The following is a 22,894-nucleotide window of genomic DNA, read 5'->3' on the forward strand; positions in this document are numbered from 1 at the left end:
GTTAGGTGGCAGCTGATCTCAGAGTTTGGAACCTCAAAGGTGCTCAAACATTGGCCTCTTATTCCTATATAGTATTTAGCTCCTTCTGTTTGGCTTTCCAAGGACAACTGAAAGAGACTTGTTAACAATGCTGGTAACTGCTGTACTTTGAAAACAAGAGAGATACGCATTCCTGGAATATAGGATGCAGTGAAAGGGATTTTAGACCGAAGGCCAAGTTCTTTTTTAGGATGTTTGCCTGCAGCTCCTGCTGAAGTCAACCAGAACTGCTAATGTTTATCCAAGGGCAAAATTTGACATACAACATTTACTTTATGCTATACACAAGTCTAAATAGGGAAAATATGAAATGCATAACTGAAAACTAACTGTTAGGTTTGGACAAAGCAGAACTGAAAGGCAGTAGTTGCACAAGTGCAGGAGCATAATTTAGTTTGCCATAGCCCACGTGCAACTCCATTAGCATCTCTGCTGGGGTGACACAGCGGACTAGATTTCTGCCTAGAAATATTGAAGGACTAGTGGGCCAACAGTATGGACAGCAACTCACGACCTTGCTCACTCCTCAGGCATTCCCCCGAGCCTCACACCCTCAATCAGGCAGCACCATGGTGGTCTTCTTTCTCTCAGTGCGAGTAGGAAGGAACTCATGTTACCAGCAACATGGGGCGAAGGGATTATGTTCACGGTGATATACAGTAACCTGCAAATGATTCTGTAAACAGCTTAAAGCTGCTTTCAATATACAAAAAATACTGAAAATGTCCACATTTTTTTCTTTGCTGAAGGTCAGCTTGATTCTTTTATTATATCTGCTGGCACAGTAAAGTGTCAGCATGTTGTCTGCATGTTGTTGCTTTAATTTCTCCGTAACAGAAAGAGGTGCAGAAAGAATAAAATATAAAAAAAACCACAAACCAACAACCAAATAATAATCTCAGTCATACTGTCCTAAACCAATGTAGTTAAAGCCAAATCCTTTTTTATGACAGACTTTGCAAGAACCAAGCAGTAATTGCCTTGTTTTTCTTGTGTTCATTCAATGAGAAATGTGAGTGGCTCTTATGAATTATCTGCATGATTATCAAGGTTCAAGAACTGAAACCAAAATAAAAACAGAGTATTTGTTTCCAAAACAAGCAACCACCCTTCAGAATTTATTGGCAAAAGAAATAAAAGTAGTAAAGATGTCACTCCTCTGAAGTGCCAAAGTACCTCTTGTTCAATCTGCTCATTTGGGGCGCAGGGCGGGACCAAAATTTGAAAGAATCCTGCTAGGAGGTAGGTGTTCAAATACATCTCCCATATGAGAAACCAAGTCCAGAATTTGCATTACCTACATTGCTCTACTGTCTGCACACTCAGACAATGTCTAGACAATTCTATTGTAACAGTCTCTCTATGCTACTATTAGGAACAGGAGCTGTGCAAGAATTACTTATTACAAGCCTTAAATGCAGACCTATCTATAAAGAGAGAGGGAGGGCAGAAATATCCCTCTGTGTGTATATATACATATATATATGTATGTATATGTGTGTGTATAAATATAGGTTTATTTTTTAAAAAGCACAGAGTAACTTACTGAAGTTAGTAATGCAATTCATTGTGCTATTTGTGAAAAACTGTCAACTAACACACATCTCTGGACTCTGACAGCATTAGCTAGTATACTGTACTGGTCTAAACCACTGGCATTACAGCATGGACCAACATGAATGCTATCACAACAAATCAAAGATAAATACATATGGATAGACTATCTAAATTTTGCTCTATGTTTTTTTTCTTTTTTTTGAAGACCTGTTTCTGTACAAAGTCCAAAAAGTCAATAGGAGTAGCGAGTGCTCAGGATCTTTCAAATTTAAATTGCACTGCATCTTAAGGAGACATTCAGTGAAGTTTTCTCCCTTGTTTGTACTTACCTGAAAACTTCGTTTTAGTGAACATGTGAGATTTTAAGGAAAGAGGAAAAGAATATAAAACTTTTCAGTTAATGACAAACTCCTATTACTTTATTTCAATGATGAGTCCAGGAATAAGACCCTCAGTAAGTTTACAAAGAAAAAAAGTCACATTTAAATAGTTGACATGTCACTTCAAAAGAAATGCAACAGTGCCTCAGGGAAATTTGGTTTTAAAGCACACAATGTATCACACAGCACTCAAACCTGCGCAGGCACAGGGATATTTATGCACTGGGTTATTGGAAACTATTATGAAAGGTAAGACTCTCCTATGCTATATGCTAGTATGTACCTGCAAGGGAACTAACACTTCTTGAAACAAGTTCTGAAAATGTAAATTGAATGTAGAAGTGTAAATTCCAGAAAGATTAAGCAATCCCAAAGACTAAATATAAAGTTACATGTCTTCACCTTCTTCCCCACCGTTCCCACCACTGTTACACAGGCAATATTTCAGTTCTCAGCGTACACGGTGCCAACACAAAGGAGGTCCCAAGATGGCAGTTTGGTGCTGCTGTGCACTTTACAGCTCTGAGGTCTAATCCACCCCCCTCTAGCCCAACTTTGCATCTGCTTCTGCAGGGAGGAGAGGCTGGGCAGTGGGGACAACCCTACCTGCTTCCACAGAAGAAAGGCATGGATATGGGTCATGCTCTCCTTCTGAGCATTTTCTTCTTGTCCCAGAAAAGACAAAAAGTAAAATATTTGTAGATTACCAGGGAAGAGAAAAAAATTGTTGAAGTGGTTCAACACACCTCAGGTAGGGAAGTAGAAGAATACGTCTCAGCACCAATTTGTATTCAGGCTGTAAGAAAATACTTTAGCCTCTCCAGAAAATCAGGTAAGCAGAAAGCTCACAATAAGTGTCTCAGCACTGAAATAATGCAGCCCCAAACCCAAAAGATATACTTTTAGTAAAGCAAGTTTACTATCTCACCATATTTGTGTTGGCATGAATACTGCAAAAGATTAAAATGCTACCACCTCTCCCTACCTCAACATCATCTTGTTTCTTTTCACACATCTATCACCAGCCCCCTTCTGTACTATGTCCTTGAAATCTGGTACCAGCAGCTTTATCCATCAAGCTCTTGGGGTAAGCAAGCCACACAGGACCTCAGCATGAAATGTTCATTTGTTAGAAGCATAATCATAAAGAAAGGTTCATCTTTTGCCCTTCAGGTAAACAGGTCATATTCCAGTTTTTATACCAGTGAAATCCAACACTCAGTATCTGAAGGTCTGCATTCAAATATGATTAAGATCTTATCAGGCTAATTTAAATAAGACTTTGATGGGAAGGGCTGAAATGGCATCAGCCAGCAAACCTGTACGCTTGGACCTAAAGTGCTTCACTCCTGCTGTCTAGACAGAGCAGGACTGCAATGAAGGTGAACTCAAATGACCTTCACAGCCCAAAACCCATAAACACACATGCAAGAACCTGGTCATCAAGGGAACAGCAGGAATTCATTAGTATCAGCTCCAGTCTTTCAGATGCCCAGCTGCGAAACTATCCCAATCATACCACCAAAACCGGAAAATAAGCACATTCAGTAAGAAGTGATGAATTGCACCTTTTGAATTCCCACGGTCTATCTAAGGAGACAGGCAAAGGGAAGACCCAAAAAGCGTAGCTGCCTAATTCAAGTGGCAACATATCACATATTTGCAAACCATCAGAACATTATTATATCTGTTCCTATTGTAAAATTTCTAGCACACCAGAAATCCATTAGCAGTGATGTTCTGGCAAACCACCAAAGGGAAACACATCCTCTTATACCAAAAAAAGAAATTAAGATCAAAGAGTGATTATGGATAAGTACAGGCTAAAGATCAGCAAGCTCACCCAGAAAATACATTGTAATGTAAGATTTAACAATTCTTCCAAAAAGAGAAAGACAAAAGAAACCCTCTTACTTTGTACCAAAGCAAAGGCTATGCATATATAAATGAAAAGCTCCAGCCACCGTTTTTCATTAACACTGGAAATGTATTTATATCAATCTCTTTAGCTAGACTTGGCAGCTCTTTACAGTATCATATTCAGCTTGCTCTTGCTGTTTCTCTGCAGCTTCATGTTTTGTGATTTCCACTTACTGATGAGTAACTTTGCAGAGTGAAGTAAAACAAACCACATTTATTCCTTGGCTAATTTCTAGGAAGTTTCCTCTGTAATCAAATTGGCCACTTGACATACACAGAAATGCATTGATAATCTGAAGCCTTGGGATGGATTCCTGTCTCTAAATTTAGTCATTGGGAGAATTCCTTTGCTTCTGACAATTAAGTAAAAACAGAGGTGATGCTAAAACACGTGGCATGAACATAACAAAAAGCTTTCTGTACCTTCAGTGACATTTAGAAATAGCTGTCCCTTTAGGAAGTGGAGATACATCTGATTTCCTTACTTTACTCTGAAAACATGCATAACTCTCCATTATACATACATTACATCAAGCTCATTTTTTCTCCTTTTCTCTCAGCGTAACTTCATTGACTACTATAAAAATTTGACAGACCAAGTGGAAAGTGTGATTCCTTATAAGAGCAATAACAAGCAGAGAGACAATTATAATTCTACTGTCACCGCCAAGGCTGTGTCTGTGAAAGGAAGACTGAACGGGTGCCACGATGAGTACCATGTTTATAGTGAGAAAAGGCACAGTTTTGCCCTAACTGAACTGCTTCGTAGAGGGAAAAATCTGTAAGATGTAAATTTTTGGCTGACTGGCTTAGGAGAACCAAAAGATAGCAAATATTCACAATCTTCAACAAGACAAGGTGGTGGGTTTTTTTCTTTTGAAATGATGTATTAAGTAATCTCCACAACATTCCAGAGTCTCAGAACTGTCACTATAGTATATTTGATAACATGCAACCAGGGGCTTAAAACCTGTCATGCCCTTTGGACATGGATGCTTTCATTTTGTTCTTCTGAGGCAAATCTCACATCTTGGATATTTAGGCCAATCTTCACTATGTCATCAGGAGGGGGTTTACTTTAGGGGATGAGTACCTCCCACACATTTGCAACTCTTCCTGTACATTTATACCCTCCACAATAGACTCTTCAGCAAGAACAAGGAAATCTGATATGAGGTAAACACCAATGGCATAAAAATAAATTTGGCTCTTAAAAAGCTGGGGTTTAAGTGGTTTTACTTCTTTAAAAAAGGGAAGAAATATCAGGAGCAAAAAATTGTGGAGATTTTTTTCATTTGACCTTTTACATCTCAAAAAAGGGCAGAAGCCCAATTTAGAAGAAGTATCTCTTTGAAGGTCATCTTTAATAAAAGTACAAGATAATTCTTCTCCTTCATCTCACTGTGTATCACACCAAATGACAGCATTTTATTTCCTCTGAGATTGCAGAAATAAAGTAAATGGAACAGAATGAAGATACATAAGATACATGATAAATACTCTCTAACATTGTTTCATCATTTATTTTTTTGAAGAAATAGAACTATTATCATACAACCACTTCTTCAGTCAATTGATAAAGGGATCTTTTCTGGCCTACTTTTTTTTTTTTTGTATTTTTATGGTAATACAAGTACATTTCATCCTCCTTCACTGAAATGCTTGAAAAGAAACAGAAAAGGGATTAAAAAAAAGAGTTCTTTTCAATAACATACCATAAAACAGCTACATGCCTCAGTGTTTCTGTTAGGATTATCTGACAGTTCATTTCATTACACTACTTCTTAATATATTGGTGCAAAGTAAATTTTCACATTTCCATAAACCACAGATTTTAATGCCCTATTTGATAAGCAGTATAAGTAAGGTATCTTTCATTGCTTCATTCAACTACTACTGTTTCTAATGGAACTTGGACAATAAAGAACTAATACTAAATAGGAAGCAATTACATATTTGAAGAATTTGAAAGACATACTGAGTTCCATTCAAATCATAAGATATTTCAAAGGAAATTTTTTTATCATATAATTGAAAAAAACAGGAAATTTGATGGGGCATTACTAAAGCATCACAGTAACAGTGAATCACAGACTGTGAAGTCCAAAGGCCTGGGAAGCATCGGAAGAGTCCAGCTGTTTGAACCAATATAGGATCAGGCTACACAGCCAAGCCAACCGTGACCTATGATGTGTCGACACAACAGTATCTTTGGGTTATATGCAAGTGAAAGGTTCACCAGTAGGAAACTTGCCTATCAAAACTAACTTCCAACACGCCTGTCGACAATTCTGACCCATCCTCCATGGGGGATACCCTCTGACAAAAGGCAACAAGCCTGACTCGGCCCAGGGTGGGACAGGCATGAATGAACCCCAACAGGTGAGCAGTGCATCTGGCGGCCTTGGCCATGGCACCCCTGCCAGAAGGGAAACAGGGTGATGGGCAGGATCAGTAGTTTCCTACCAGATTTGCGTGTGCTAATTGGTGCTCCAGGATTTGAAAACCTGATTTTTGTGCATGTTTTGGAAGAGGAAAGAAGTGTCCCCATATGGAGGGTTCATCACACTGGGTGTGCTTCTCATGCTAATGCAGCCAGGAAGAGAACTGGAGCAATGTGGGCAAAGCCTTCCAACTGAAAGTGCAGAATTTGGTTTGTTTGTGGTTTTCTTCGAGGAAACAAATTTTCTGCACTAAGATGACACACTTGTCTGTAAATGAGGTTTTGCCACTAGCAGGCCCAAACCAAATGAAAACAATTACAATAAAGACTGCACACCATAAAGTCTATTGAAAAAAGCCTGTTTCCAGCCATTGAGTGAGGAAACATCAGCACACCCATCTTGAATCTTACCAGGAAAACACATTAAACAAATGCAACATAAATCTCACAATGCCACAGAAACGAATGACTGTAGACTTCACAGGTAGTACCTTATCTCCGTAATCCATACTGCAAAGCAAGCAAATGAGTACATTGCTTTGATACAATAGAGTTCATGTGCACAAGTCAAGCGCTGTTATTTGCCTGCGAAGACATTCTGTATGTTAACAACTTTTTTTTTAATGCTGCCTGTTGATTCAGTCTCTGGACTGAAACCACGTTTCTTAAGTAGAACTACTATCCCGAGCAGAAGAGGGCTGAATAACCTAGTGCTCACATAATGACCTCATGGAATTAAAGACTGTGAGTTTGTACGTTGATGGTTATTCAGCCATCCATTAGGTCCTCCAATTCCCCCCAGAAAGCCCAATAATTTCCATTTTCATTCTCTGTATCTTCAATCCTAGCTCCGTGCATCACTTGACTCCTTGTCTAGAAAAGGGGATTCCAATTCACTTCACTGCTTTTCTGAGGAAAGTACCTGAGCCCCAAGTGAAGAGGCCCGCAGCACTTCCTTTGCTTCTGTAAGTGCTATTTTTAATGCACACATAGAGAAGGTCATGATGCCAAATGAGTTCTCAAGGAGAAAGTAAAAATCAGGGCAAAGCAGCTGGACAAGACAGAGAGAGGCAAATGAAGGGAACTGTACCAGCAGGAAGGCTGCCGACTCAGAGGAGATGCCCTATAAATGACAGCATAGAAAATACCTGCTATTCTCATTCCAGTTCAAGCATTCTCCTCTTTACTACCCTCTTCATATGTCTTACTCTGACTAGTATTTATATGTAACAATTCATAAGACAGTCGTAGTGTTGGAGCCACAGTGGTCTGACAATCTAAGTGACAGAAGGATAACTGCTTCTATTAGACCAACTTCTATGGCTATTGCTTGCTTTTGTAAACACAAATCCCATTCTACCTGTTAAACCACAACCCAATATGGAAATTGTTGGAAAGGTCAATGGTTTGGGTTGTATTGTTTACAGCAGTGGCAGTAACGTATATACAATCCAAAACATTCGAGTAAAAGCTCTGGTACCCAAATTAATGTTAGCATATGAGGATGTAATTCCATTTCAACAGCAAATCCAGAAATTACACTTTGACTATCATAGTTACTTCCTAAAGACTAAACCAAAAATACAATTAGTTTTTCTTTTAAAGTCTTCCATAATGGCTAGAGGTCATGTGATTGTTAAAGTTACTGCCATTTTGGAGATACTGGGCACTTAGAAGATAAATTCATAGCCACTGAAACACGTTAAGCCATTTGATTCTTTCTCTAGTTTAAGCCATTTTACTTTAAAGAAGATGCTAAATATAGCACGATTGATCTGTACATATGAGGTATCTCTGTATATGTGTGTGTAAGAGACATAGCTCCTAAGTGAACTGGTAATCAAAAAAATAGGTTCAAGAAAGAAAAAAATATAGTAATAGAATGGTAATATCTTGCCAGAATAATTGATAATTGTTTTCCTACACACACACGCAAATACACAGTAATACATTTTCTGTAATTTCGCGTCAAAAAAATTCAGACCATGGAAATGCAATTTACTCAGTGCTGATAATACCATATGTTTTAATTACTCTAAAACAACAAATATTTTTTCCAATGAATGCAATTACCTAAAAGCAGTAAAATATTCTTTATCACATCCATTCAGAGGAAAACAAAGGACTGACCTTTCCAGAAACTTTTTTTAATGAGCTAGGAAAGTAGCTTAGAGGGGATGCACAGATTTTGTATACGCATATAACTTCAAATGCTGTTTTCCTCAGAAGTCACAAACCATCGAGCTTTAAGTGTTTCAGAAACATCAGGGGAATTCTCTCACAGGTGCTTAGGATTACCTTACAGTGACATACTTGGAAATAATAGATGAATGAAACAAATTACCTTTTTTGTTCTCATTTTAACCAGAACACCTATTAAGCACTTGGAAGCATTTCACAGACACCACTGAAACCTTCCATATCCCCATCCAACCTAATTCAGTAGCAAACATGTTGATTTCAACAGCTTTTACCAGTAGTTGGTGCTAAATCAACAAAAAAAAAAACCTATTGACAATAATAGAGAAATAATTGTAACAGAAATGTGTTAACCTAAAACTAAATTACAGTATTAAGAAATAAAATGTAATGGACTTACCAAAAGCAATTTAACCTTTCCAAAAGAAGTCTTAAGCATAATAGGACACTACACAAAACAAACTAAAGCAAGGTAATAAACTTACAGATAATCAACACAGGCTTATGGAAAGTTTTTCTTGTCAAAGTAACCTGATATTTTTCTTGTACAGGATTACAAATTCAATAATAGCAATAGTGATGATACAGTAAGATCAAAGAAAAAAGTTTGTATTTACTAAAAAGTCAATTCCAAGCTTGGAAGATGGAAGTTTTTTAAAAAAATAGAAGAAAAAAGAAGGAAAAAGAACAAAAAAGAAAGAAAAAGAGAACAAAATCTTGGGAGCTACATAAACACGTGCACTGATTAGAATGGTGAAGTTGTGCTACCTTTATATATGACACTGTCAAAACGCAGTACTGAATCTACAATCCAGCAAGGATACTGATAAACCGGGGAGGTTGGCAAAAAGGCACAGAAATTATTAAAGGACTTAAAAGATGCCATTTTATCAAAGATCCAGGAGCTGAACCTATTTAATATAACAAAAAGAAGGCTGATATGCTTGCTATACATACCAAGGTGGGAGGAAAACTCAATGCTACAGGGCTTTTTTAGTCTAAAACTAATGTTCAAACTTTTATCACTGAGGGTAATTATCTATTTAAGCAATTCATATTTTGACAAATTCTTCATTCCCATACTTCAACACAAAACTAAAAAAAAATAAAAATATCAAACCACAAAGGGCAGGAACCCTTAGTGATAATGCTACGTAGGTCTAACTGCATAATTCCAGGCACCTTCCCTAGCCTTAGGATATGTTTAGTGATAGACTAATAAAACCTTAAATGCTTGTCTTACCTTTCTTTGTCTTTCAGCCAAATGAAATTAGTTGGCAGAATTCTCTACAGAACTGCCATTTTTCCTTAAAGATTAAAAAAAAACCCTATAAAACATTAAAAACCAGTTTGTACAAAGTATGTGTTAGCAAAGCATGCTAACACAAATGGAGATGCAGAATAACTGCCTCCCAAAGAGCAAAATCAACCTCTGAAATTAAGCAATAGTATCAGGGAGAAAGTGTTTCTTAAGTCTGGTTTGCAATTATGCCCATACCAATTTTTCCATCAAAGACTGGGAGAGGGAGGAAAAGACTTTGCAAAATGGGGTTGTGAAAGAACAATCTTGTTGGGTCAGCTGGGGTTCTGATCACAGAGCACATGAGAAAGAGGACTTAACAAATAATTCAGAAATAATGCAGAACATGATTCAGTAGCTCATTCAGGAAAGCTGAACTCAGTCTATATAGTGCTACCCGTAAATTGGTATATTATAATTAAATTTTCAGAGCACTCTCATATGGTGGTGGTGGGGGGGAAAAGCAGCAGCATTATTTTAAGTAAGAATCAATTACCAAAATGTGATCATACCCAAATGGGGATCCTTAGCCTGGGTACATAGGGCATGAATAAGGAAAGCGAACAGAGCCTGAATTCCCTCCATCCCAATAAATTCCAGCTGCTAATGAGAACAACTGGGACTGTGTGCAGCCAAGGTATTCATTATAATACCTAATAAGGGATTGAGTTGAACTTTAGGGAGACCCAAAACAGCTTCAAGGAAGAACCACTCCTCCTCAGGTTTGATCTGACCATCGCTTACCACATGCTGTTACCAGGAGCCATTACAAGAGTAATGGAGATATAAAGCACGGAGTACTTTTTGATCAGGAAAGGCAGACGGGTCCTCCCACACCCAGCAGCACGACCCATCAGGTCACGTCACATCACACAGAGGCCCGCAACCGCACACCCATCCTGTGGGTGCCCAGGTGGAGTGCGAGACCCCCCGGGGCAATGCAGGAGACAGACTTACCAGAAATTCTAAGTGTCACAAACGGTGTAACTGCATTTTTTAAACCACATCAGGAAGCTAATCTTTCTGAATTCCATGCAGCCAAATGTTTACAATTTAGAGCAAATTTAGGAATATGTTTTTCATTTACAGCTTACATGACACATTGATATTAGTGTTGGAGACCATTTGCCAAGAGAAATTACAGGCAAGGTTTCAGCAGTTTGTCTCTTGAAAAACCTGGCACTTGTCTGTCAAGCTGCCTTTTATTTTGGTTCTGTTTTCAGGATTTTTTGATGAAGTTTATGAACTGATTCTGTAAGGTCTACAAAACTCTAGTTAAAAGACATTCCTAATAAAAATTCCCCACAAGGCACGAGGAATGTCTGTATCCTTCTCAGCAGAAGCTGCAAAACCCATTCAGTGACAAGGCAAAATAATCAATTCCTAGAGAGCCAGGAACCTGCCTGTTAGTAGCACTTACCAGAAATAATTTAAATTAAGACTGAAATATACAAAATATCTATCAATCTTTTCTGAAGAAGCTTCTCTGGTTTTGCCTACCTTTTGATAAACTAAAAGAAAAGGGCATTTATTTTCCACATAGAGAATAAAGTGATTGCAGAATTTATAAAAATTGCCTCATTTGAAATCTCTCAGCCTTGTGAGGGTAGTTTATCGTCGTGACCGTCGATTTATACACAGTGTTGATACTCTTCTGGGACACAGTCAGGTGCTTGACAGTAACAGAAGATGTGTGAGCTTCCTGAAGGGGTAGGGTTTCCCAGCACACCTGGCCCAGCCTACTACTTCTTTGTAGGTTATTTTCCACTAACACATGGACCAGAGGAATTAAATTTGTGTTGCAAAAAGAGAAAGCAGGTGGCAATTATGCTCCATCCTAGTGACTGTCACCAGGAAGGACAGAGCAGTCCTGAAGTGCTGAATATAAGCTTGAAATACTTATTTATGCTTGTGACCCTTCAGAGCACTTCCCTATCACCACGAACCTGAGGATCTCAGGCTATCAGTGTGTTCACCCTCACTAAAAAAGCCATGATCAGGGAGGGCTGCTCTTGTTACAGCATGATGGACCAGGGCACACGCAGGTGGCCAGGTGTTCCCAGGAGCTTTCTGAAGGCCAAGAGTCTCCTGAGCAGGGCAGCTGGTGTCCACCCTGCACCTCAGAAGTGACCACGATTCAGACTCAGACTCACGAAACGCTCTCTGCTCGTCTCCATGACAGGAGACACCAGAGCCCTCGTATGAAGGATGATGCTGCAGCTAGGAAGGACAACTTAGTGCCGCAGTTTGATTATCCTTCTTGCCCAACATGGCTACCACAAAGTGAACCTTAGGTGGTCACCCCATGCCGGGGCCTTTCCACGCTCCAGACAAACATAGCTGCTGTAGTTTTTCCAATTAACCAACTTGCAGCATGCTCCTGCCCGATCCAACCCCATGATCACAGCTTGCCTTGGGCCATCACGCCATTAGTTCTCTGCTGTTTCACAGGCAGATGAACACACCCTGGCCCAGGTCCCCTCAGACAGATCCACGTGGTCCACAGGTTCCTAGTGAGCTCTGCTGTTTAATTGCATAATTACAGCCCAAGGTGAGAGTGTAAATGGACATGTGGCTACATTTAAGAAGAAATATTCTGCACAAAAAAAGAAACAGCCATTTGCTAAGCCACAGATGCCATCTCAGCATTAAAAGCTTCAAGGGGAAGGAATTAAGAAAACGAACAAATAAGCATATTTGATTACTACACAGCTCCTGCAAAGTTCCAGGTTGGGCAGTGCGAGGTTAACAGTTGGACTCTATGATCTTAAAAGGTCTTTTCCAACCTAAACAATTCTATAATTCCATGGCCAAAGCCGGACACATGCTGGAGGAGGGAAGGCTGCAAGCAGCACCTGCCTGTGCAGCCCAGCAATCAGGCCCTGGGTTTGCTGATCCTGCAGGCGGCAATAACGAAAACGGGCACCGAAAACAGCTCCACTGGATGCAGGACACCAAGGCAACGGATTCATAAACACACTGAGGCAACTAATACACCCCAAACCTTTGCGTCAGGGATTGAACCTTTTAAAAATACAACTGATTTGATCTGCAAGCTCCTTTGTAAATACTTCTGCCAGTTGAACAGGAAAAAAAAAGTTTTAAAAGAAACACTCTCTTAAAAAAAACCTCATTGTAGAGACACTATGGCAACTCGCAGAAGAAAGGAAGAGAGAACGAATGGTGAGGTATGTAGAGAAAATACCACCATCACTGCAAAAACTGAAACTAAACTGTACTGCATTGTAATTATATCAGCTTATTATTATTTTTTTATTATCATTCAAGGCAATGTTTCAGTGTATCTCACATCTGCATTTAATGTGAACAAATACGCACTCAAAACTGGTTGAGATCCAAAACAAGCAAGAAGAAAGCATGCAGATTTCAGTGTTAAATTAAATTGTAATGCCAGCTGGAAATCTTTTTTTTCCTTCCTCTCACTCGCATCCAGGACTGGCAGAACGTTCCCTTCCTGGGCCTCAGTTTTGCTGATGTCTGAAGGGTCAGTGTAAGGTCTGCTTTTTTATTTTCCTGCCCACCTCCTGTACCTTCCTAGCTTGTCCCACTGCAGAGATCAGCTGCTGGTTGCAAGCCACTGTTGTGAGAGCTGGCAGAGGAAGGGACTAGGAAACGAAAGCTGCTTCAGCGAACACCCAGATTCAACAGTAGCATCTCCTTTAGTGAAGCAGAGAGATAAAACAGAGAGTATCAGCTAATGGGGGAAGAGAGACAAGTAGGAGACCATAAACATTTCTGCCAGCCTCAAAGGTGAGTGTACATAAAGTTGTCAAGAAAAATGTTGCAAGAAAAACAAGAAAGTTGAGTGGTACCTATGATGATGGCAGAGGAGACAATTATCCCTGATGGAAAAAGAAAAGAAAGCAGTGTGTGACTCTTCAGAAAGCTGAGTAAGAACAGAGATAGGAAATACACAAACACAACAGAATACAAAATACAAAAAGGTAGGTAACAGGGGGATGTATAACAACGCACAGGCAAATGCAGCTGAGGAAACAGAGCAACAGTTTGTCAGATAGAAAGATGGATTTGAAGGGAATAGAGAAAACAATGCCCACAAAGAAAACAACAAAAGAAGAAAATCTATTTGCAGACAGACATTAGGGGGGCAGAGGCATATTTTAGTTTCTGGGGTTTTTTTAAAGCTCTCTGTTTGCTACTATAATTTTTAACTTTTTTCTTCCATAAATTGGGGAACCATATGGAAGAACGAACACTTTCACTGTGACTGGCCACCACTAACTAGAGATGCTCCTCACTTATCTTCGGATGTACAAGCTGTATACATCAATCTTTAAACAGCATGGAGACTCAAGAAAGGTTATCAGAAAGGAGAGCCTCTTGCTGCCTTTGTCAGTCTCCTATGTATTTTACATCGCTTTTTCCCCCACTCTGTCCCCCATACCTCCTTTAACAGTCCTCAAATGTGTATTACACGTAAGAGCTAATTTTACCACAGGGGCCTGCTTCAGCACGCTTTTGGTGTTAGCAGGGGTTCAGTTATAAATATTAAGCTGGTATTTTTTCCGGAGAAGAACTTGAACCTTGCTCCTTACAAGAATTCAACTACTTTTCGACTATAAAGCTACTGTGGGCTAAATTTGCGAACCACTTCTCAAAAAAAATAGTGATTTTCTCTCAAGAACCTTAAAAAATACATACAGAATATAATATGGATAGTAAGAATTGCAACAGAAGAAAAATATATACAGAATGAAACAGATTTTTTCACAGGAATAATAATAATTATGAATACATTTTAAATGTTGCTCTGGTATACTTGCCCCTCTTTTTGTTTGATGATCTGCAAATGCTATTTCACAGGTAGTTTAAATTTGATTCAAATACCATGATTGAAGCCAAGCATCTTGATTTCCTTGCTGCCTTCTTGTTTTCATTTTCCACAATTTGTGAGAGTACTTTTTTCACATCATAAAAAGCATAGCTCCTCAAGAAAAGTTCATATTTAAGTTGGGTTATGGCACTCTTAAGAACAATAAGGATACATTCTGATAGTCTTACTCAAACCAATACCGGTCTAATAACAAAGACAATAAAAGAATTACATAAAAATAGGATCCAGCTCAAAACAAATCAAATTTTAAACTTATGTGTTTGTGTGTGTGTTTATGTGCATATGTACATGTGTGTAAACAAAGAATGCACCCACAGAGAACTGCTGTAGCTCATAGAATCATATCCTTTTCATATACCATTAGTAAACATCTTTACTTTTAAGATGACCTGAAATTCATACTGTAAGGACAATCCTGATCTTTCAGAAACTGTGACCACACCACTGATCTGACAGCCAAAGTATAAATAGGTTTGTGCAACGTACTCTCACTAAGGTATAAACATGCATACAAAATTGCTATTTCCAACAAACATTTCAATGTGGAGGATTTGGTGCTTTTCAGCAGAAAAATTTCCCTCTAGAATTCTTTTAAAATGCATTTGTTATAAAATCATACTTTTAAGCCAGCCTCTTTCCCTCTCCTTCCAGCAGCACAGTGCCTGTGTCATCTGTAACCAGCAAGGATTCACATGTGGTTTTTAACTCGTCAGTGCACATAAAGAAATTGCCAGTGTTTAAAATGTGTTTGCAAGTGAAAAAAACTGAAATTTGAGTGTCTCCCATAGCAAATGGTAAAGGTTCATCATTATAGCAGAAAAACCTGTAGCAATTGAGCACAAACTCTTACACTAAACCATGCAACATCAATTATTAGGAGCTAGATTACTTAACAAAGCATTTCTATTTACTATATTATTTATTATCTTTTCACTTCAGAGCAAAAAAACAAAGCAACTCCTATTTTAAAACACCTGTGCTAATAGGTTATTTCAAAAACTCCTTACTGAAAGCTACACCAGATTTCACTTTAACTTTACTATCGTTCAAACTTTCCTCGTAGACTGGAGTTCACAGTGTGCTACTGCCTTATAATGCTCCTCTGTTCCCAAAAGACCGTAAACACATCCGGAGAAACTTCATTCCCAACTATCCATCTCATTCTTTTTTGAGGATTAGCTGTTGTGCAATTGCTGTCTCTCCAATACTTTACACTAGGTTATTAGAATGCTAACAGCTACCAGTTTTCAGCAAATCCATCTTTTAATATCCAGGAAGTCTCTACATGAGTATAGTCATTTGCCTTTATGGTAAGCTGAAAGATGACAAATGAAAGTATTATAAGACTGAAACATTATTTACACTGCAATAGCTACTGAGTAGTAACAATAGGAGTATCAAAGCCTAGAAGAGTACCTGAGAAAATAACAAAAGAATTTAAAATATACTACTAACAGATGAACTCAATACCTAGAAATAGCATTTCTGCTGTAATACAGCCTCTAAAGCCTCCACTGGAAAATTACATTTCACAGCCACCAGGTCTTGAACAATGTGGAGTAACATACAGTCATTACTTACTGGTTTAGCGTCACATCTAGGATGAAAGATGATCCAAAAGCATCAACCTGGAAGCTGGCTCGAGCAATGTGGGTAGACTGCAATATTGAAAAGACTGGAATTAGTATTCAGCCACAACAAAACATATCGTACAGGTTTATGAATGCAGAAATTAAATACATTTACTAAGGAACAATATACCATTAACCAAATAAAACTGCACCGAAACAGACAAAGCAGTCCATGATAACAAATAAAGATCTGTTTTCTGAATGTACAAGGCTTATTCAAGAATTCCCAACAATGTGGCCCATGACTGGGAGTAATCCCCCATCTCAGCCCATTCACACCATAGGCAATGGCTCTCTGAACTTCCATTCTGGGCAAAACCCTAAGTGGAAGAATTCCCCCCGCTAATGCGTTACTGGTTCCTTAACCTGACTCTGGACACACACCGGTGAAAGACAGCTCGATGCTACTGGTTTGGTCAGACCAGGATACATTCACAAATCTCACTGGCACTACCTGAAAGAAACTGTTCATTCAGACAGACTCTAATTTAAGCCTATATAGCAAGGTGATAGCAGGGGTCTAACATCTGATTAGTTGCATCTTCTGTAAAGCTGACTCACCACCCTGTAGCCCGTATCTCTTCCAAAAGGCTCCCAAAACACGAGCCCCCTGAGCAGTCACTAAAACCAATGAAAAATGGGTGCTAGAGAAACATCTCTTTCTTTCCTTCTTTCTTTCTTTTTGCCATACATTTTCCCTGAGTTAATTGCTTTCATTCAGTCCTATAGAGGACAAACACTGGAAAACTTTGTAACTTGATCTGCCAGAAATAGAACATTTATTCTAGTAGCAGTGGAAGAAAACACTCAGCTATCCAATGGAAACGCAACAGTTGTTTCCAGACCTGAAAACTCCCAAGAAACGGAACAGCCATGTTATTTAACTAATTAATAAGAAAAGCTACTTTCAGACATTTTGGATCAGTTTCAACTTTGTTCTTATTTTCTTTCCATTGAAATCTGCACATTAAGATTTGAAGCATGTAGACAGAGGAATCTAAGAGGAAACACTGAAGAACCACTTACAACTCTAAACTACACTTCTCTAAATAAATACAATACAGACTGGTACAAATGTAACAAATGATTTATTGAAAACTCTGGGAAACACAGGACAGGATGGGATAATGTGAATCATCAAATTCTCCCTCTCTCTAAAACTACTGGCAGGCTTTCAATAGCCATTAAATCCAGAAGGGTTGACAATACCAGTTTCCCTGGAAAAGAACAGCAGCAAGGACACAGAAAGTTGAGGGAATCATGACTTTTTTGTTTATTACATTCTTAGTTGTGCTACAGCAGAAATTTTTTTATGTCTACATCTATAAGCATAAGTATTAATAAGTAAAAAAGACAATAACCATGAATACATATTTACAAACAGTCGATTCCTTTAAGAAAAAAAAAAAACAGAAGGCAGCTTCTCTCATTAGAGGATGCTCAGGCTGAGTGCCTTCTATAAAACTGCCTAGCTGTGCCACTGCAGCACACCTACATGTGCATAATGAGGAATTCCACATATTTACATCACAGTTCAGAAGGTTGCAGTATTAGCTGGAAAGCTTCTTAGAAGCCCCCTCAGTAGATAAAATTCACACAGTCAGACATCCTTCCAGCTATCCCCATTACATACAACCTGCTTTGTGGCACAGGCCACCGGTCTTCGCTAAGTGGTTCTTGTAATTTCTGGATCATTTAAGAGCAACTCCTTTGAACAAATATATAATCTTTGACCAACTAACTTAATATAACATACAGTTTACCTTAACTGGGTAAATCATTCCAGTGATTAATTACCATTGATATTAAAAGTCTACTTACTATCTAAAAAAGCCTAAAGAAATAAAAAATAAAAAATAAAACAGAAGCTAGTCCCAAGTGACCCATGACACAGCCAGCTGGTATCTACAACGATGGATACCCACAGCACATATGGACACCCAAATGTAGGACCATCATTTAGCTGGTTTTGCCCTGCAGCAGTTAGCGCAGCCACAAATACAGAAAAAAAAAAAAAATCAACAAATTATCATGTTAGCATTTGCATTTCTTTCCCAACTCTCAGGCCGCAGAGTTTGCTTTGAATGATTTTAAAATTCCATCTTGTCTTGCTAGTTTTAGGCTGCTGCTCACAAAAAGGATGTGACAGGCTGAGAATCAAGTAAGGTACAAGGGGCTGATGCTGGTTTTGTCATTTCCTTGTTCCACTGCAGCACGTCTGCAGACCTTGACTAACCTTCATTTGCCTACCTGCACCACAACAACCATTTCTGACCAAAGGTGTAATGGCAGCCCAGTTGTTCACTTTTCATCATTACATTAATAAACGTAAAGAACATTCTACAGCATTTTAATTTTTGTTTGTTAACACAGCTACATATGCCATCTTTAGATCTCTGCACACAGTATAACTGAGCCTTCTACATGACCATATGCTGGTACCAAAAGAGAATTTTTCAGTAAGAAAGAATAGAAAAAGCCTAACTTAAATTTCTAAACGTACATATACTAAATGTAGCATTTGTCATCAAAATGTATTCACCCCATTCACTATAAAAGCAAAAATGACTATGGTTTTTCAGTCTGGTTTGGTTTTTAAATGCTAGGGATATTGCATCATATTGATTTGGTCTGGGAAATTTCCTTCCTTGAATATGTCTCTAAGATAAACAACTACAAGGCTAATGTATTTCTGAGGTGACCCTGGACCACAGTTGTTCCCTGACAGAAGCTGTTAACGTGGAATTAAGGGAAAAAATGCTTATTAATAAATGAAGATGAAAAACATTACAGAGATGTAACCACCTCCAAGACAAGCGGTGCAAACCCAGGAAGTTTACCTTTAGATTTAAGCTCAAGGGCAATCAAGCATATCTCAACTGTATCTCAAACCTACTGAGACACCAAGATGCACATTTTGGATAGCCAAACTCAGCCCTTTCCAGAAACTGCAGCCCTTCCTTCAACTCCGATACGTGGTTGTAAAACACCACAACACTGCATACTGTGGGCTGTTGCTGAAAATGAGCAGTTCTGCCCCATCCAGGCCACGTGTTCCCACCTGCTCTCCCTTGTCGACTCATGTGACTGCCTAGAACGTCCGATAAGCATCAGAAAATTAATCATTAATAGAGTGGATCCATCTTCTGTTGGACAAATAAGCTGATCCAAATGAACTACTCATGCTGTGACTGTATAGATGCAATAGAACAAAGCTGGAGGTGACGCGCAAGAGAGAATGAAGAGGAAGAGAGATTCCCCCTTTCAATGACAACTAATATCTCACTCAGCCTAACAAAAAACCTGCACCTTAAGAGTGCAAGCCAGTACATTTTCTTAGGATAACAATTCCCTTGAATATCTAATTAAGAACCACAAAATAAAGAAATGTATTTTAAAAAGTCTTGGCTCTACACTATTTTTAAGCCTGCCTGCTCAGTGAATAGGTTAAACGGCCAGCTGCAAAGTAAGCTTACACTTACAGACATTCGTCAATAAAAGAGCCCAAAGCAAAGAAATAAGTACTTTTATTCCACCTATAACACCTCATTCATGTAGAAGTGACAAGACAGACACCTGCAAAGGCTCCTCTGAACCACTGAAGCAAGACAATCAATTATGTCATTCAGTTCTCAAACCAAAGAACCTTCTCAGAAAATTTGAGGCTTTTTCAACAGCCATAGGTATGACACATCAACAGCTGACAACTGAGTCACAGGGAGTTCTTGGAGACCAGGAGGGATGCATTCAATGCAGAACATGAACAAGAGCCAGGAAAAGAGAACCTAACGACTTAATGGAAGAGCGCAGTGCCATGCCTCCGACACAATCAAAAAGTCCTGAAATTTTAATGTCATGCAACTGAAAAAGGAAAATATTGATAACAACTCTGAAATTAGCTGCAGTATTGCAGATGCAATTTCTAGTACCACATAAAGCATATTACCCTGCAAGCCTCTTCTACAGAAAACACTAAGCATCCCATGCATCTAATGCCCCTATGTGAGAGCCAACTTCTGTCAAAATTTGCGAAGTTTAAGCATCTCAGTGAACGTTTGAAAGGAAGCAAAAGTAAATGGAGTGAAAAGGATTATTTCAAATCACTAAGCACAAAGATATTTTATCTAAAACAAATATTAAAAGCTTGAATCCCAGAAAAACAAAAGTGGAATGCAAACCTTCCTGCCAAACCAAGAGGGATGCAATTCCAATTATTTTAAATCACCTGCTCCGTGCCTCAGGGATCACTGCAGTAACAGAGGAGATGGACAATCAGTAAGCAAGTATGACTATTTATTATTACAAAGAAACACAACAGAATAACGATAATTTCTGATACAGCCCCTTCAGCACCATTGCTGGGGATCAGCTTTCTCCAGAAACTGGCCCTGAAGAATAAGCACCTGCAAAGGGAACACACATACATGAACCGCGACCAACACATATCATTGCAGGTCAATGGTGAGACTCATAGCACTGTACCGTAGGCAACCTTAAATACGTTTGGAAGACTTTCATTTTAAATAGGTCAAATATTTTAACCAGCACTGAAATACTTACAGACTTCACACTTTCTTTAATAATCAAAGTAACAAGAATTTTGAAAGGAAGTATTTTAGAAATTTTCCTCACATAGTGTATAATCAGTTGGGTGTTGAAAGCAGCATACTAACATGATGACTAATCTTTTTCCTCATTAAAATAAGGAAAAAGAGAATTCAAACTATATTGTGATATAACGTGCAATTCCTCATAAAAGATGTTTCTTACTTCTGAAGTATCATTCATAAAGCACTTAGATGTTTCTTAGTAAGTTTTGCTGGAAGAGATACCAACAATTTCTATCAAAAGAGAACAACATCCTTTTTAAAAAAATTGATGAGAAAATCCTATTTATATACTTGACCTTCGAGGTAAAAAAAGTTTACATTTACTACTATTTATAGCATTGTGGTTTCTAATTAGAAGATTCTGATCAAATTTGTAGACTTGAAGGAAAAGCATCAAGAGAATCAAGAGAGAAAATAATACAGAATGTTACAGCAAAAAAAGAAAATCTATGCTTCAGAGCTTGTAAGAACAACAAGGTTTTAGAGCAGACATTCTGGGAGTCAGTCACATTTATAAAATAAGAGATTCCTTACATATGAATTTAATGTCCCCTCCACCCCATTTTAATAGGAGAACAGAAACCATTAGCTTGTTAACAACCCTTTAAGTGTGTAAAATGACTGTCTCTGAAGTTCAGTAAGGACACGAGTAAGTCCATGGGAAATCAAAATAAATACGTCAATGATATTAAATGAAAAATTAAACATTTTATGCAGATGTATCTAAAAAGAATTGGTAACTGTGGTTTTGAAAATAATTGTTGCACTTAAATTTATGCTACTGTAAAGGAATATAGTGCTAATAAGCACATGCACACATTACAAAAAGATTATTTTCAGCCTCAGTTGTGTTGTAATAAATCCAGAGTTACGCAGTATATTCTTGTGGTATGTAAAATAAGAAATGTGTTCAAAAACTTTTCTACTTGTAATGGGAAAAAAAAAAAATAAAAACTTTGCTCAGAGGCACTAGGTCTAATAATAAAAATAAATATCTCCAAGCCAAATAATCTTTTTTAAAAATACACAATAAATTATAGATGCAACGTCATTTACTCAGGTCTTCTCTATTGCCATTTGCAAACATCTAGTTTTAATCAACAGTCAGTGTCACTGAACTGGACTCACATATCACAGCGTATTAAAGAACTGCAAAATCTCATTTTTACTTGCCCTAGCATTCTCAAAATATTTATAGGCACTCATTTAACATATTAATCATCATTATTTGTCATTCTTCATACAAGCTCTCTCTTTTTAGCCACTGTGTAAATCTAAATATCTATGGGGCTTCCGGGGGGGAGCGGAGCGAGTTATTTAATGAAAAAACTGCAGAATAGAATCATGGTTCGATGAAAAGGCTTTTACAGCTGCATCTTTGCGGTACATTTAGTAAACAAGTCATTTATTCTGAGGAAAGCCTAGAAATAAGAAAAGATTTTAGGAGGTCCGTGTTCATTTTTGAATCCTGGATCACAGACCTGTTCTCCATGCCAAATGAGGGTGGGGCAGAGGGAGAGTTAAACACCATCAGCCGGAGTGTGGTGCCATGGCTCAGTTCACTTCGGTGGGGTTTTGCCAGCTCTCGGCAGTTGAAGATCTTGACAAAGTCGTAAACATGACCTAAAATAGCTTTTCTCCGCATAAACATCATAGTATCTATGAGATCAGAGTCAGAAGCAAGGACTACTTGTACCTCTAAAATGCCAGTAATTATTCTTCTCAATAGTAAAAAAAATAAATATTTTTAAATTATTTATTTATGGATTTGAAATCAGAGGCTGTTTGAATTTACTCAATATGGTAAAGTAAAAGAGGTACCCAGAAAAATATGGATGAGGGGAGCTGCACCAAGATAAAGCAGCCCTGAGCAGAAAGCAATGCAATGTATTATGCAGGTGTCACTACAGCAGATCCAATGCCCGGGTAGCAGCAGGGA

At 38.3% G+C, this 22,894-nt stretch overlaps 1 protein-coding gene across 11 annotated transcripts in view; it reads right to left on the reverse strand.

Moving 5' to 3' along the window:
- The window catches only part of ADAM22 (ADAM metallopeptidase domain 22), a 137,756-nt gene that overhangs the window by 103,995 nt on the left and 10,867 nt on the right, over positions 1 to 22,894 (reverse strand). For all 11 annotated transcript variants that reach the window (XM_055804257.1, XM_055804249.1, XM_055804247.1 and 8 more), the window contains exon 3: positions 16,296 to 16,372. In XM_055804257.1, the coding sequence (XP_055660232.1) occupies positions 16,296 to 16,372 (77 nt within the window). The remainder of the gene's footprint in view (positions 1 to 16,295; positions 16,373 to 22,894) is intronic.

This window comes from Falco peregrinus, chromosome 5 (assembly GCF_023634155.1).
Source record: "Falco peregrinus isolate bFalPer1 chromosome 5, bFalPer1.pri, whole genome shotgun sequence".
Taxonomy (NCBI): Eukaryota; Metazoa; Chordata; class Aves; order Falconiformes; family Falconidae; genus Falco; species Falco peregrinus.